The sequence below is a fragment of the Gigantopelta aegis genome, chromosome 4 (assembly GCF_016097555.1).
Source record: "Gigantopelta aegis isolate Gae_Host chromosome 4, Gae_host_genome, whole genome shotgun sequence".
In the NCBI taxonomy this organism is placed as follows: Eukaryota; Metazoa; Mollusca; class Gastropoda; order Neomphalida; family Peltospiridae; genus Gigantopelta; species Gigantopelta aegis.
In genome coordinates, this window is record NC_054702.1 from 72180584 (window position 1) to 72197650 (window position 17067).

General features: G+C 35.1%; 2 protein-coding genes across 2 annotated transcripts in view; one reads left to right on the plus strand and one right to left on the minus strand.

Moving 5' to 3' along the window:
- The first annotated feature begins 16 nt into the window (after window positions 1-16).
- On the plus strand, window positions 17-2963 carry LOC121372249 (beta-1,4-glucuronyltransferase 1-like). Its single transcript, XM_041498540.1, has 2 exons — window positions 17-1559; window positions 2350-2963. Exons 1-2 carry the CDS (start codon window positions 465-467, stop codon window positions 2542-2544), a joined length of 1290 nt encoding a protein of 429 aa, XP_041354474.1. The 5' UTR covers window positions 17-464; the 3' UTR covers window positions 2545-2963.
- Window positions 2964-7664: 4701 nt separating this feature from the next.
- The window catches only part of LOC121371058 (protein phosphatase 1 regulatory subunit 14C-like), a 69483-nt gene continuing 60080 nt past the window's right edge, over window positions 7665-17067 (minus strand). Inside the window, exon 5 of the mRNA XM_041496679.1 lies at window positions 7665-15542. Within this exon, the coding sequence (XP_041352613.1) occupies window positions 15501-15542 (42 nt within the window). The 3' untranslated portion in view covers window positions 7665-15500. The remainder of the gene's footprint in view (window positions 15543-17067) is intronic.

Genomic DNA, 17067 nt, shown 5'->3' on the forward strand with positions numbered 1-17067 from the left:
ATTAGGAAATAAAACTTCTTACAAACATCAAGGCTACTTTGCCGACTTGGCCCTTTGAATAGATGGAAGTGCTAGAGTTCGCAATATATTTATTATTCGGGCACTTCGTATGGATCTGTATGGACATGCAATATAGCTTCAGCATTAATAACTTATTGAATTGAGATCAAGTGCCTCGTTCCACCTGACATCAAAGAAAATATCCGACTGCAGCCACATTTCATTCGCGATCAGTGATTGGCTGTTAGTCAAAGTAGACCGACACATGATGAAAACGAATCTGTGATGACAATTTACATTGTTGATGGAGTACCTTGCTGAATTTATAATTTGGGTGCACAGCTAGCACTTTGTCATTTTCCACTTCTTTCTTTATTTCAAGCTAGTTTAAGTGTTGTTTAAATTAAACATGGCTGATATAATGACTGCGAGTTGCAAACTTAAACAAAGACAATGGTAGGCTAATGTTGTTGATATTTTCATTGTCAATGATGAGGTTCAGACGTTCACTCCGATCATTTAAGTTTGGAAAGCTAATTGTGATATTAGTCATACTTGTGATATTTCTTCAAATACTCCACATGATTATGATAGCTCGTTTTGAATCCAAAGACTGGCTGGAAAAAACGAAGCTGCCTCAAAGAGATCGGCGGAAAACCCTATTCTTCAAATCTTTGATCAAAAGCATGGAGGCACGGATACGTACTTCCCATCGGCTGGACAATAGTGGCACTTATCATATAATAGACAACATTGTCCTACCTCGTGCAGATCGGTCGTCACAAGACGATGAGTTATCTATTGTCACACAGTGTTCTTCAAACCATCTCGACTACCTTGTTCCTTTAACGGGACGGTGGGGTGGTCCCGTTTCTGTATCGGTATTCACGTTTGACACTGATGTCAATGATGTTCTGTATAACATAGCTTACTATCACTTGTGCAATGAACAAATACGACAATCAACATCTTTTCATTTGGTGTATCCAATTGATAGAACGCCTGTAAGCATTAACAGCAATTGGACAATCCAAGCAACTTGTGATAAAAAGTTGGATCTGGGAACGACCTTCGGTAGCAACTACGATATTGGTGGAATCCCCTTTCCCCATAATCTTCTGAGAAACCTAGCAATCAGATACACCAAAACTCCATACGTACTGATGATCGACATAGACATGCTTCCGTCCATTAAGCTTAAACAAAGTTTTCATTCGTTTTTTAAAACCGTCCGAACTGTAGGCACCGAGACACTAAAAACTGCTTTTGTTTTACCTGCATTTGAAGTTCAAACGGACATTGACGTTCCATCGGAGAAAGCCGAGTTGCTCATCCAGTGGGGTAAAGGCAACGTTCGTCCGTTTTACAGGACTGCTTGTTGGAAATGTCAGAAGCAGACACAGTATGAACGGTGGAAGAAGCTGGAGCCCAAGACTAGGTTAGAGGTGGCCTATTCGTTGAGTTGGAAAGACCCGTGGGAACCTTTCTTCATCGGAGACAAGTCTCTTCCAGATTACGATGAACGGTTTAAACAATACGGTTTCAACAGAATAAGTCAGGTTGGTGCCTGCGGTGTAAACATACAAATAGCAGTGGGAAGGGTGGGTGTAGCCGTAGCAAATAAGGGTCTCACCAACCTTGCTCATATTTTAAAGGGCTACATGCACGCCACTCTTGACCTTCATAATCTTGATTTTTTTTTTGGTGTGGATGCATTTACAAAATGCGTACCGTAATAATATTTGCCGCTAATCAGAAAGCTTTAAAAACAAAACCTGTTCTTGTGAACTATTATGTAAACACTAAAAAGAAATTAGTCAGTAATACACATTTTCTCAAATAAAAGTTGGCAGTTACTGGTGTTTCAAAATAGAATAGCAAACAAAGGACGGGTTGGTGGGGTGGTGGCATCGTCATAGTTTGAGTTTGGAAATTCGGTTGATTTCTTGAACTTACAGCTGAAATTCGAGTAATTTTGTATAAACATGCATGTACATGTAATTATCAGGCAATTGGGGCGTCGCGTATAAAGTGAGATGGAAATAAGATTGTAACGCTTAACTTTGGCACAAGTTCTGAGTGATCATCGGGTAATCCATTGTGTAATAGTTACGATATCGGAGATGTTTCATTACATATAAATTTTACATGTCTGTTTCTCAAGAATGAAAGAAAGCGTTGCTTACAATCTTTCTGTCAGTCTAAACCAAATATTTATATAAATGAAAAAGTACCGGTCGTACTGTCTACGCCGTCTCGTTTAAATTGACGACGAATCTTCGAGTTAATTTAATCAATAATGTTCGTTAGTTATCACTAATACATTTTGTCAAATTATTTATGTTTCAGGTTTGCGAGATGCACATAGCCGGCTTCCAGTTTTCTGTTTTAAATAACGCTTTTCTTGTGCATCATGGATTCAAGGAGCCGAAAGAATTCCACAAAACAAAGGAGGACGAGCTCAACAAAAATCGTCTGCTTTTCCGACGGTTCAAGGAAGAGTTGAAAGTGAAATATCCCGAGTCCGATAGAAGATGCTACTAAATGCTAAAACTATTATTATTATTATTATTAAAATACGTTTATGAATTGTGTTGATGCATCGGCATCATTTTTTTTATACAACTTTTAAAATGAAAAAAAAAGAGAAGCTTTGATCACTGTTATTGGGGGGCATGTCGTGTTGCGCTGGATGTATGGTCTGCTTTTTAAATGTCAGTTTGAGTTAACATTTTAACCAATTTGTCATCGATTTCATGGTGCTTCCAGTGAATGTGGTCAAGAATGGAATTCTAATGAATCTGCAGTGATGACCATAGACAAAACTCTGTATATGTATAGAAAGAACATTGTGTTATTCTGTCCTTGATATTAAGGAGTAAGTCGTACGTATAAAATGTTTTCATTATTTTTTACATGGAAGTCTCTTTGTACTTGTTGAATAAATGTGAAAAATATTGAAACACGTATTTTGTTTTTACTTTTTATTATTATTGTTTTGCCAAGCATCAAGAGGGCAAGTGTGTGTGCGTGCGTGCTTGTGTGCAAGATATGAATGTGGCAGAGAGCATGAACTTTGGTAAATAGGGTTTTAAATCTTATTTTAAATGGAAGCAAGTGATGCGAGCGATGCTGATTGCAATTATTTCAGTGTTTGCATAGGCATACGGGCTTCCTTTTTTTTTGGGGGGGGGGGGGGGGGGGAGTGTAGGCTGGATCTTGTCCGAATTAACAAAAATGCTCTAATCTGGATAACATCATTTATTCATATTATCATTACTACCAAACGGGTATATAAGGTTGCAAACGCATTTTTATGAGGATTACAACTAAGTTTGAGGGTAGAATGATGGAAATACATGATAAAAAGGTCTCAGGTTAGTACATTTCCCCCCGAATATCTCAAATGTTTGCTCGAATTTGAGGTTCTTTTCCATCACTACGCTTATGACGAGGTCATTTTCACAGGTAATGTATATATACTACTCAAAAGAATTTAAGGGTCAGACGATATTTTCGACATTATTTTCTGAATGTCAATTATATTAGCTAGACCATAATGTCACGCATGGTATTGTTCCATTTTGACGAAAGTGGGTCTAAGCAACCCATAAATGAATTAAAATCCACTGTCATTGACACTGTCGACTAGTTCTAATGGCGAAAACATGCTTACATTTGCACGTAAATTAGGGCGAAAGCGAAAGGTCTGCTAAGTGCCCATAACTTGCTTTTTCACAAAGCGCTTCATTTGCACGCTTTGCACGTGTATTCCATGTTCCCAATGCTGAATTTCCGTATAATTGGAGCTTGCGTTCGTGTACGGTGCACACGACAAATTCGACAATGGTACGACTTCAGCTGACTATCGAAGATCGAGGAAGGGCTATTGCTTGGCTTCAGGATGGCAATACGCAAAGAAATGTTGCTCTGAGACTTGGTGTCAGTCAGAGTGTCGTTGGCCGACTGTGGCAACGGTACCAAGCAACGAATTCTGTTCGAAATCGTCCACGTTAGGGAAGACCCCGAAGCACTACAAATAGAGAGAACCGCTACATCACCAATATGGCTCTACGTCAACGCACAACCACTGCACGCCGATTACGTGACAATCTGCGGACTGCGACTGGAACTCGAGTGTCTGATCAAACCATACGCAATCGTCTGAGAGCCAATAATCTACGCTGCCGTCGCCAGGCTGTTCGACCACCACTCCTACCACGTCACAGAACGGCCAGACGTCACTGGTGCACGCTACATCTGCGGTGGCAACGTGTTCAGTGGGGTCGAGTGATGTTCACTGATGAGTCCAGGTTTAGTCTTCAGTTCAACGACGGTCGGGTTCGTGTCTACAGTCGTCCTGGGGAGCGCTTCGCTGACGTTAACATTAGACAACGTCACTGGTTCGGTGGTGGCAGCGTCATGGTGTGGGGCGGCATCTCTATCCACCACAGGACCCCCCTCTATGTGGTGGATGGCAATCTGAATGGAATCCGCTATCTGAATGAGATTATCCGGCCGTTGGTTCTCCCAGGCTTTCAGCAGATTGGCGGCGGGGCAGTTCTGCAGGATGACAATGCCAGACCCCACCGCGCCAGGGTGGTAACGGACTTTCTTAGACAACAAGGTATCGCCAGGATGGATTGGCCAGCATATTCGCCTGACTTGGCCCCAATAGAGAACGCCTGGGACGAATTCGGCAGGAGAGTTCGGGATAACCATGCCCCTCCGGCCAACCTTCATGATCTGGGTCAACTTCTTATGGCAAAGTGGCAGGCCATTCCCCAAGAGTTCTTCAGACGTCTGATCAACAGCATGAGGCAACGATGTGTCGAGTGTATTCGCGCCAGGGGTGGATTCACACTATTAAACGAATGTTCTAATGTGTAAAATCCATGTTTGACAACCTTCAACTTTGACAGCATGTCATGTGACTTTCTTGTATACAGTGACGTTTATTTGTGGGTTTTTTGTAAATATAGAACAATAAAAAAAAAAATTGGTGTAGTTTACATCATCAATCTAATACACTCTGAAACTTATTTGGTTATAAATTTTTGACCCTTAAATTCTTTTGAGTAGTATACATTACACCTAGAACTTTTTTAACAGTATTTCGTGCTTGATGGCGATTATTGCACAGGTTATCATATGTATACACATTGCATCTATTTAAACCTGACACAGACACCAACAGCTAGGAGCTATTGAATTGCGGGCTTGGTGCCGATCATTGCACAGGTTTTTGATTTGTTCATGGACCATCTTGTGTGAACGGCAGCATTGCTTGTGTGAAAGATATTTCATTCCTGAAAAGGCAGTGTAGAACTTCGCCGACGTTTGTAGGCCACCGGAATCGTATACTTTACGAGTAGTCTATACATAAACAATTTGCACCATATTTGAAATAAGACATTTGGTGTTTTTGTCCGGTGGTGTTTTGTTTGTGAGGGTTATATCTGTTGGAGTTTTGTCCGATGGGTTTTTTGTCTGGATTTTATTAACTGATTTAAAACGAACCCAAGACAATCTGCTGAAGGGTGTCGTGCCGATTTTAGAAACCCTTAACACCTTTTTTTTTCAAATACCACAAAATGCCAAGATTATCAGGGGAGTAGGCTGAAGCAAATGGTCCGTTTTCAGAACTAAAACATACAGGTTTATACATAAGGAGTTTCTGGTGCTGCAAAGCAAAATAGAAAAAGAGTTCACTTGGTTCATATTCGACCCCCCCCCCCCACCCCACCCCAAGGTCCAGATCACGCTACGCCCTGATTAGTATAAATTTGTTTTGGCTGGTAGCGTGTAACATAATCGTAAATGTAATTTTGACCAACATTTTATTACGTCACCTGAACCGAAGGCTTCAGCGACTATATAGATATCCATTTTCGTCCGTCGTCTTTCTTGAACTACTTGACCAATTCCAACCAAATTTTGTGGAAAGCTTCCTTGGCACATGGAGAAACAAATGCATAAATTTGGTAATTTACACACACACACACACACACCCACCGGGGCCTGGGAAAGGGCCCAAAAGGGGCAAATTAAACGAATTAAAGGCGCAGACCGTAGGTTCAACCCTAGAAAATGTACACTAAGTTAAGTTAATCTACAAACCTGCAACACGTTTGGATAAAAATATATCAGAGAGAAGTTAAAAATATGTCATGTTTAAACGAAGAAATATTGTCTAAAAATAACTAGTTTGTTTAGATAGCCATTACTTTTCAGACGAACGTACGTTTTTAAAATGATGAAAAACGCATTTTGGGATATTACAAAAATCCGAATGACCAAGAACCACTTCAGATGTTTGAAAATTAATATTCTAAATAATAAAATGTAAGTACTACACATTTAAATTATCAAAAACTTTAAAAGAACCGAATGATTGGGTGACAATATAGAGATCTATTTTTGTCCGGCGTCGAGCACCGTTAAAAGTTTTCTTGAACTACTTGACCAATTCCAACCAAATTTTGTGGGAAGCTTCCTTGGCACATGGATAAACACATTTATAAATTTAGTCATTTTGACTCCCCACTCCCAAAAGGGGAACATCAAGCAAATAATACTCCCCCCCCCCCCCACCCCCAACAACACACAACCTTTTCTACTTCCAAAAATGCTATAATCGAAGTCTTCACATATGCAAAGGTTAACATATGGTTATCCAATTTGTTCAAGTCATTAATGTTTGTGCCTGGTGTGGGGTGAAGTTTCACTATGAGAAATGCATTTAAACTAATTTCTTCAACTTTTTCTCCATAACTACTTGACCAATTCCAAGGAAATTTTGCTTGAAGCTTCCTTAGCACATGCAAAAACAAATTTGTGAATTTGGTCATTCTGACTCCCCTCCCAAGGGCCCGAGGGGTGAAGCTCAAAAGATAAAAATTAAGCAAATAAAAATCCCAAAACCTTCTCTACTTCCTGAAATGCAACAACATAATTTTCTGATATATAAAAGTTAACAGATGGTTATCTCACTTGTTAAAGTCAATAATGTTAGGTCTTCTGTTGTCTCTGGGGTAGGGGCAAAGCTTTTCTAAAGTTAATAGAGAAATGCATTTTAACTAATTCTCCAAAACCACTGAACCAATTCCATCAAAATTTAGCAGGAAGCATCATTGGCACATGTAGAAACCTGTCAGTAGGCCCATTGGCCATTTCTCATTCCAGTCAGTGCACCATGACTGGTGGATCAGGGGCTATGGTGTGTGCTATCCTGTCTGTGGGATGGAACAAAATATCTGGCTTCCTATGTAAGACTATATGTAAAAAGGGGGAAATTAAGCCAATAATTTTTTTTTCTTCTCAATTTCCAGAAATGCTACGACGGCATAGTATTCATATATTTAAAAATTAATAGATGATTTATCTAATATATCAATGTCATTAATGGTGCGCCCTCCCAGAGAGGGGGTGAAGTTTACTATAATTATATAAGAAAATACTGTAATTTCTTCAGTTCTACTAGAGCATTTCCAAATAAAGTTGGTGAGAAGATTCCGTGGCCCACGGAGAAACAAAATAATTAATTTGGTCATTCAAACCCCACTTTACATTGATATTATGGAAAAACGGTTAAAGAAAAGAGAAACACATTACTGTGTCATAATCACAGAGACAATGACAACACAAAAGCACAAATAACACTATTTTTTTCAACTTATTTTTTTATTTGTGTTGAGATAAAACATTTCCTTGAGGGATCCTCAAGTGATGAATAATTTACTAACAGCCATGGCACATGTAACTGGTCATAAACAGAGTTATGTCAAAACAGCAGAAAATATTGTTCCATAAGCCCACAATGTGTCCAATACCAATATCAGTAAACTGTACTACAATCTTTAAATTTTGAATTTGTTATACAATTGTATGTAAAATACAAAATATTCTTTATGAGGTGCGACATTTCCATCCACTAATTTTTATCTGAAATACATTTGGTTAATCTGGTGATAACCCCCCTCCCCCAACCAACCACTTGTTATATACTAAGTAATTTTATGTAAAATATGAAATATTCTTGAAGAGGTGCTTTATTTTTAGCATCTTGTTTCTGTCTGAAATGAAGTATTGGGTAATCTGCTTATAAAACCTATATTTAATGAATATAAAACATGCCTCCCTCACCCCCCCCCAAAAAAAAACCCCCACAAAAAAAACCCAACTAAAAAACCCCAACCCCAAACCACTACAAAAATCACACTCTTGGTAAGTTTAAACACTTCATCACTTTTGTCACAATTTTTGCCCAACATTTCGGCAGCAACCTACTGCCTTAACTCCAAGAATTGCAATCTGATACTATCTACACAATATCAATCTTTACTGTAGCCGTTTGATACAATGATTATATAAAATGGCCATTCCTGAGTAAATATAGATATTACGTAGATAACAGACAATTACAATCTCCTTATGAAGACAGTGGGATGTTGCTGCCATAAAAGGCACAAATTATGATAGCAAACCACCACAAACCCTAACACCCCCTCCCCCCCCCAAAAAAAAAAACAAGAACACCCAAACAACCAACCAACTCCTACAACATACACAGGGCATAGAAATTCAAAATATTTCGTTACCACAATTGTGGTCAAGTGGGTTCTTATATCTCAGCATACACCTACTGACAAGACTGTTGACATTATCGCGACTCTAAACTGATTAGTTGGTAGGTGTGTCGGGCAAAAACTTTACATCACATTAATCTACTGTCTTCGATATGGTTTTCCATCAGAACTTGCACAATTCTGACAAGATCATTGAAGCACATGTTCAGACTACTACTGAAATGTCTGTGGAGTCTGCATTAATGGACAGATGTGTGCTAAACATGTCGGGTGATTCGTTTCGTTTATGTCAATAGTAGGTGGTTTCCATGGTAAGTTATATCTTCAGATAAATAAAACAAGATCAGGCTCAACAAGAAGATTCACTTTATTGCTGACTTTTAGTCTGAGAAAAGTAGTGACAATGCATTTGTAATCATTATCCAACCAACGGTGTACTAAAAGTTGGGTTCTCATGACTGGAATATGATTATTCCGTGCCCTGCATATATAACAATAAAAAATTATAAAATATTCAGGGTTTCTGCCAGAGGTTATGGAGGGTAAAAGTATGTATCCTAAAATATTGCAAATTAATGGATATATATTTTTTTTATGGTTATAAAAATTAAAATTTGAGAACTGCTATTTAACATTTGGAAAAGTGAATGAAATCCAATGTTCAATTTCAAAACATTTCAAACCCATAACCACTTAATAGGGTCACGTACCCTCAAATTATTTTCTGGCAGAAAGCCTGATGTTCTTTATGAGAACATGAAACCAGAGCACACCATCTAGAAATACTAGAGCCTTCACCCCTAACAAAAAAGTTTTGTGATATACCTAAGCCCATATTTCAAATCATATATGGCGGTTCCTGAGATTTTGAGAATTTATATTCCAGATTTTGAGAGTTTACCCCTTTGAGGTGGATCTATTTTTACTTGCTACTAAAAGTGCCTCAGCATTTCAGAAAAAAACCTATAATATAAAATCTATCAAACACACACAAATTCAAACCAGTCATCTGAGTCAACAGTAGAACAGGGTTTCACACAGACTGATAAAAATAAACTACAGTGTAACCTCTCACTACCAGATATTTTTCTTGGACCAAAGGGTGTCTGGTTTGGCGGGGTTTTACTGTATTAAAACGCTACATCTTCTTTAGTAAATATATAACAAAATTTAACACAGCAGTTTATCCCAAACACATCTGATTTGCTACTTCTTTAATTTTCTTAGACGATATAAAAAAAGAAAGTCTGTAGAACATACTAGCCCATTTTCCTATAATTTATTTATCAAAAAAACACATTTTAATTGACATCTTCATCATTGTGGGCATATATGGAAACAAATGGGGAAGACAATATCTTGCAAAATGCCTAAACATCTTTTACTTTCACAAAATGATCATATTAAAATAATTAAACACAACTAACTGCAAGTCCATCACAACTAATTTTCTACCAACATTTCAATAGCAGCTTTGCCTTCATCATTTCACAGACTATATAGGACAATGCCATTTACAAATAAACCAACATTCAATTTTTTTAAATCACACTAATATTGCCTAGTAATTAAATATTAACAAACTGATCTGATTCATAAACAACAGATTCAAGAACAAAATAAAAACTGGTTTGTCTTTAGACAGGATGATAACAAAAAAAAAAACCCCTAAAAAAAAACCCCCAAACCACCCACACCCACAAACCCAGAAAGCAAAATCTCTCCAAATCACACCAATTAAAACTATTTTACTATTTGCTAAGCAAATATTTCTTACAAATAGATTTGTTTTCTAAATTTTGAATGTGCAGGTTTGTGCAACCTAAAGTAAGTAGGATGGCAGTACAAAAGGAAGCATGACACAGTAATAGAGGGTCTCTTCAAGGTAAAAGAGCATACCTTTTCATGCAGGTGCAACTGTCCCCCTTGTAAACTTACAAATTACAATGAATGAAAAATATTGAAGATGTCTCTACACTAAAACTTAATTAAAATATATATATTTTTTAAATTGTAAACATCAGACCAGTGGCATGAGTAATAGTGAATACACAAATATTATGCAATGTGACAGTGCATTTGGTCAGACATAATAAAAGTTTACTTTTAAGTAAACGACTATTTCTCACCATGTGTCAGTACTATATAAAATGAAATACAAAGTGAAACATAATTTACTATTTTCTTAAGATCAAGTATTGTTTTTCTTCTTTAGCCATAAACCGAGAATAAAATAAGTATCCAGATCTATATTAAAATAAAATGAAATGTAATTTAATAATTTATTAATACATGTATCAAGAGAGGATTTATTTTTTAATTTTTAGCCATCAAAATAGAATCAAAATGATAAAATTAATTTTACAATGCAATTGGGGTTTTTTTAAACGAAAAATAATTGCAACATAAAGACTTGATCATAATTTTATAGGTGCAACATATATGTTAAAACAACCCACTGATTAGTATAAAGAAAAATACATATATAAATACAATGTAAGGAAATAATTTACATAATATACATTCAACACAAAATTGTATGACCCAACAAACATTCTTCAGCAGTAAAATGGTAAACAAAATGTTAGGATTTCCTCAGTGATAAGCCAAGTTAGTAACATGAGCAAGACAAAATGCAATAAAGTTCCATTCTCACTTCCCCATTTCACAACATTGTTTCCTAATGCTATATACAAACACAACAATAGTTTCAATTTACTTGTGTGTATTCACATATCATCGTATACAGTCGCCTGCCGTGATATGACATGACTTTTAATACATTTAAATGACATAGATTGGTGACTACATCTCAAGGATTTCAATTGATGGAATAATGTGAATGATCTATTCTACATGGTTAAATTAAAAATATATATATTCAAGATTGCGTCTATAAAATAATATACAGCCAGTCGCTATCGAGTGTGCATTTTCACAAGATGAAACGAACACTTCTTTGTTTAACAGCAAACTGTCATTAAATTTGCATATACATTGTACCAAGGATCAAGGGCTGGTCAACAACAGTTTGATTTTACCAATAGTACAAGCCATCTAGTTATGTATGCACAATTTTCAAAACGTTTAGTGAAATTTGTGAATTTTAATTTATGTTATACAAACAATTACGTTTGTGACTATTTTAAAACGATATACAGACTGCATACATGTGCAATGCTGCAATGTTTTATAATAGCTCTATTCAATATCTAATAAAGAATGAGAACCTTTCTAAAAAAGAAAAAAAAAACCCATTTCATTATACTGCCATGTAACTTAGAACATTTTTATTTCATGCATGCCAGTGGTGATCATGTACTTTGAAAATCTATGTGTGTTCATATATGGACTGAGGTAAGATCAGTTCATTAAGTACGTGTATTACGGCTTGGCTCACATGTGCAACTATTTGGCTCACCCTATTGGCTAAAATCAAATCATACAATCTGATTAACCCATGTAAAAGTTAGTTTGTTACTGAACAAACCAAAGTTTGTTTCATCCTGTTAAAGTCCACACTCAGTAGTGACAGACTAGTCTTAACTTCTGAAGAATGTGGCATAAAAACGGTAAAAGGGGCTTCTTGTGATTTTTATGGCGTGTCTATACAATTTATTAATATTAATATGTTATATAGATACAATTACTGAAGTGTTCATTAAAAGACCCTGTGCAAAGGGCTAAAATATTAACTAAAAGAAGGAAAGTACATGAGATGGTACAGCAAAACAAAACAATTGTTTAACCGAGTACAAGAGAATATTATCTATGTAATATAGTACTAAACCAAAATAAATATCCAAAATTAACAAACTAAAATCAAGGACTAGTGGCTATGCTAGCTCATGAAAATTCAATTATTACAATCTATCCTTCTGAAATTAGTAAATGAACATAGTGCAGCAGATTCTTGCAAGAGCAGCAGTATTTCCATAGGAGAGATTCGTCTTGCATAATAGTAAATTGTCTGGGCCGGTGTAGATTACACAGTTTTAGTCATATTTATCAGTGGAAATTCTTATACACAAACACACAATTCACTTTATGGGTGCAACAGGTCTATAAATGAAACTAAAATTTTGCCTTTTCTAAAAATGTCACAAACATGTTGACCATGATAACACATAAAACATCCATAATGTATCTGATTTTCAATAGTGCCCTTTTTTACAGCTGTATAAATCTAACATAAAAAATACTGACTCATAGAGCAAACACTAATGATCAAAAATGATTTATAGTCTTGTTGCTGATATAATATATTGAGTAGACATCAATAATTTGCATATATATAATATTAATTAGATTAAAAATTGCAAAGTTATTTCCCCTTGAATAGAACATTTTATTCAGCACTCATAAAACATGTCTGCGTACATGTGTCATATATGTCAATATAAAATCTTATTAAGCCAGTCTTTAACTTTCTTTCATCAACTAAAGTGACCAATCCTCTCTTTTTATTGTCTGTTATTAAAATATCAATATGTTACAGAGAATACATATAATGTTTAGGTAATACCTGTATGTGCAATGTCTGATTCACTCAGAAATTATGTATAATCCCAGAAGAGTTTAGTTTTTATACATAAGAATTGAAATATAGTCTATTATTTTATACATATTCCCTAAAATTGTTTTATCAATAATTATAGATCTAAAACTAAATTTCTACTTCTTTGTTATAATCTCTTTTATTACCTCAACTATCAAAAACACAAGTGATAACATCGAAGCATCATTATATATAATCCTTAATAATATGTATTCTCTGTAACATATATATGTTTTTATTTTCTCTCCCCACCAACTGAAGGTAGTCACTAAATTCAAAATTAAGGGGTTATAACTCTTGGTAGTTTGGGAGAACAGCCAATCTGATAGAATAAGTTCATTAAAAATAAAAAAATATAATATCATTTATAATGGCCATAATATTCTTAATATTTTCATAAAATTTCCTTTAAGTGGCATTCTCTGCTAGCTAAGTAATAAAATAAAATCTATATTTAAAATAAAATAAAATAAATAATTCAAATTAGAGAAAAAAATGAAAATTAGAAAAAGCACATCCAGTGATGAACTACACCTTTCATTCTATGTTGGTTTGTCTTTGTATTGCTTATTACTGTACACCTATAAATAAGCTAATTAACACAAACACTTGGCACTGATTCTTAAAAACAATAACAGAGTTCAATATCATAAAAACAATAACACCAAACCGGTGAAAGATTGGTTGCTGTACACACAGTTCTTATTAAAATATAAGTTACTCATAAAAAGTAATAACTCCAATCTACAACATGCGTGTATTTCTCCTACATAAATTATATTGGATTTCCTAATGGTGCTGGCAAGTGTATTCATGGAATTCAAATAAAAAGACATATACATATAACTAAGGAAAACTTATCTCGGACCTAAAGTTAAAATGTATTACCAGCATCAGTAATTGTAAATTCAGCTATGAAAATAACCATCTAGTAAGCTTGCATTTCCAAATATATTTTTTCATCCATTTTCATACAATGATTGTTCCACTTTTGTTTGTTTTTTTGGTTTTATAAAAAGATAATTGCCCCATCAAACACTCTCCCTAGACACAAACACTAATTCAGATAATACACCTTTTTTCAAATTTTTTGTGTGATAACTAAAACATTATAAGTGTACTTGTTTCCCTTTATTTGAAACTGTAACTTTTGGTCTGATAGCAAAATACAGACAATATTAGATTGAATGCATTTGCTTTCATTGGTTGATGCCATTTAAAGACATGACACGATTTTTGTTCGTTATATTTCTATGATGTCAGAAACCTGATTTGCTTTGCTGCCTTATTGTTGTTGTAAACTTGTGCACACACATCAGTGCAAACATATGACAACTAAAAATCTCAGACCCATATCTAGACAATTGGGAATGCGCTAGGTGTGTACACATTACACCATAATTTCCTTTGGATTTAAAAAAAAGAAAAAATATTGTGCATATTGGGGTTTGCTTCTGTTTTTAATGACTTTTTGCTGTTGATGGTCCAAATGTTCTAAAAAAACCCATCCCCCACCCACAGTTGTAAATGCTGTGCACAGAACTGAGATTGTTGCCGAGAGTAATAAAATATAGGACTGAAACTTAAAAAGTTCATAACATTTACCGTTACCATCTTTAGCTAATGTCTTTAAAAGTAGATACTTAGTGTCTGTGCTGGGATGGGGGAGACAGGCAGCATGGGTAGTATATCTTTACAATAAGTTTATAATAAAAACATTTAGTCATTTTTAGGGTGGGAAATTATTGCTAGTGTGTATCTATTGATTGACTGTACACGTGATAAATTATCATACATTTAAACTATATACATGTGTTTCATGTTGTATTCTAACTGTACACACACTATTAGCAGTTTTTTTGAGAATGAATACAAATACAATAAATATTGGCAAAAATTAAAATTTGTGGTCACACCCAGAAGGGAAGTAACTTGATTTCACAAGGGAGGTAATCATGATAAAATGCTTGTTGAGACAACACCAGAGAGGTTTGTCTGTACAAAGTACAGATTAAAAAAAGCACAGCAAAATGGATCTGGACGAAATCAGTTGTATTTCATTTGTATTCCAGCCGCTGTAATACTGATCTACATGATAAGAAAGATGACAAGGTTTATATACAAGATATGATAATATCAAAGTAGATGCTACCACAACATTGATGGTGATGTAGCGGCAATAACAATGATGATGAGGTTGATGATGACGATGATGATGAGCACATGGTCTGTAGATACACTAGTGTCTGATGATGATTCCTTGGTAACTCCAGAACTGAGACGACGATGATGGTGACTGGGATACCCACGATGCAGCACACACTTCCACACATGCCAAGATAGATAAAGCTACATTATAGTGTGTTTGCCTTTTTCAGTAATTCTTCAACAAAATTCTGCAAGAGAAAGTAATAAAACTCAATTTCAGAAAAATACTTTATTTTTTATTTTTATCTAATATAAAAACAAAAAACATTTCTAGAAATATATCCTCTTTTTGGGGTGAAAGGCAGGGATTGAAAAACAAAAATCAGTCAATAGCATTTTAAAATAGATTCCTACTCCTAAAAATAATAAGAATACTGCTAAAGCAATACATATCCCCTAACTGGGCCAAACAAATGTTTGTATCTCCAAAGTTCAAGGGCAATAATAACTAGAAAATTGTCATGAAAGTCAAATGATCTGTATATAGTACATGCTAAATAAATAGCTGTACACAAAATATCAGCTCAATATGATTGTGGAGAAAATAGTCTGACAAACTATATATGGACAAACATATAGTGATGGACAGAAGAATGGTAATGAAACCTAGTCTCCTCAGGTTGGACCGGTAGGGGACTACTTGGCTATGACTTCTAATTTAACTCATCCTGTAGACCAACTGGCCAGTAAACCACTGCATATATGTTTCAACCCATGATTGTGTGTACTTTATTGCAGACTTGACAAATTATTCAACAGTATTCAGTACTGTAATTCCCTTACTAGTACCACTTGAAGCAACTCTTTGAATAGAAAGAAGCCACGACATGTACATGTGACATTGTTTTCTCCATTTATAAAACGGACTATATACATACATGTAGTTCACTTAAATAACTGTATATTGGGGTTATTTTAGAGAGATTATTACATGAGCTTGTTTATCGTACTGATTTTATGAAACGACTGTCAGGATTCTTGTATTGCCTGAATGAGAGCGAGGGTAGTACATGAGTTTTGTAAAATCGGTATGATTCACATGCGAGTGTAATGATTTCTTTATTATCCACATTATTCATAATTTTCTTTACAAATACCATAACAAGGACCATGTCAAAATGTTTCAAACATAACTAGAAGGAGATGACAAAATGACATCATTTTGGTAAGCGACTACACAGAGCCAAAACTGGAGAAGCTACATTAAGTTATGACGTCGCTTCTCAAATTGACATCATTCGATGTGTACGTGAAATCATTATGACACATATGTGTCATACTGGTTATATTTCCCTGAATATCTTGAACCATGTAGATACTAAATAGAGGATAATAAATGAGTTCCCAGTTATTATCAAATTTATGTCCTGAGTGAAATAATTTTTACTTGTCACAAGCTTTAGCGGTTGACAAGTGAAAATTATTTCATGAGGAACACAAATTTGATAATAACTGGTACCGAGTTTGTTATTCTATTCATTACCCCAGCTATTTGGTGGGTTTTTTTTTTTTTTAAAGTCTTTATTTTTTATATAGCCTATATCAGCTACACATATATAGAAACGACGTAAACTACTTTTCTGTTCTGGGTATTGCTTTAACTTTGTATTTTATTCACGGTTCGCAGATAATTTTCAAAACCCAAATTTCTGTAAAAAAAAATCTAGAATGAATTGCATTAAACTACCATTTTATTACAAGTTTAACACTGAA

What these genes read in the sequence shown, in the direction of transcription:
- LOC121372249 (XM_041498540.1), top strand. Translation starts at nt 465, where the DNA reads ATGTTGTTGATATTTTCATTGTCAATGATGAGGTTCAGACGTTCACTC. An exon ending in GTTTCAACAGAATAAGTCAG is followed by an intron (nt 1,560 to 2,349) that starts GTTGGTGCCTGC and finishes TTTATGTTTCAG; the next exon opens with GTTTGCGAGATGCACATAGC.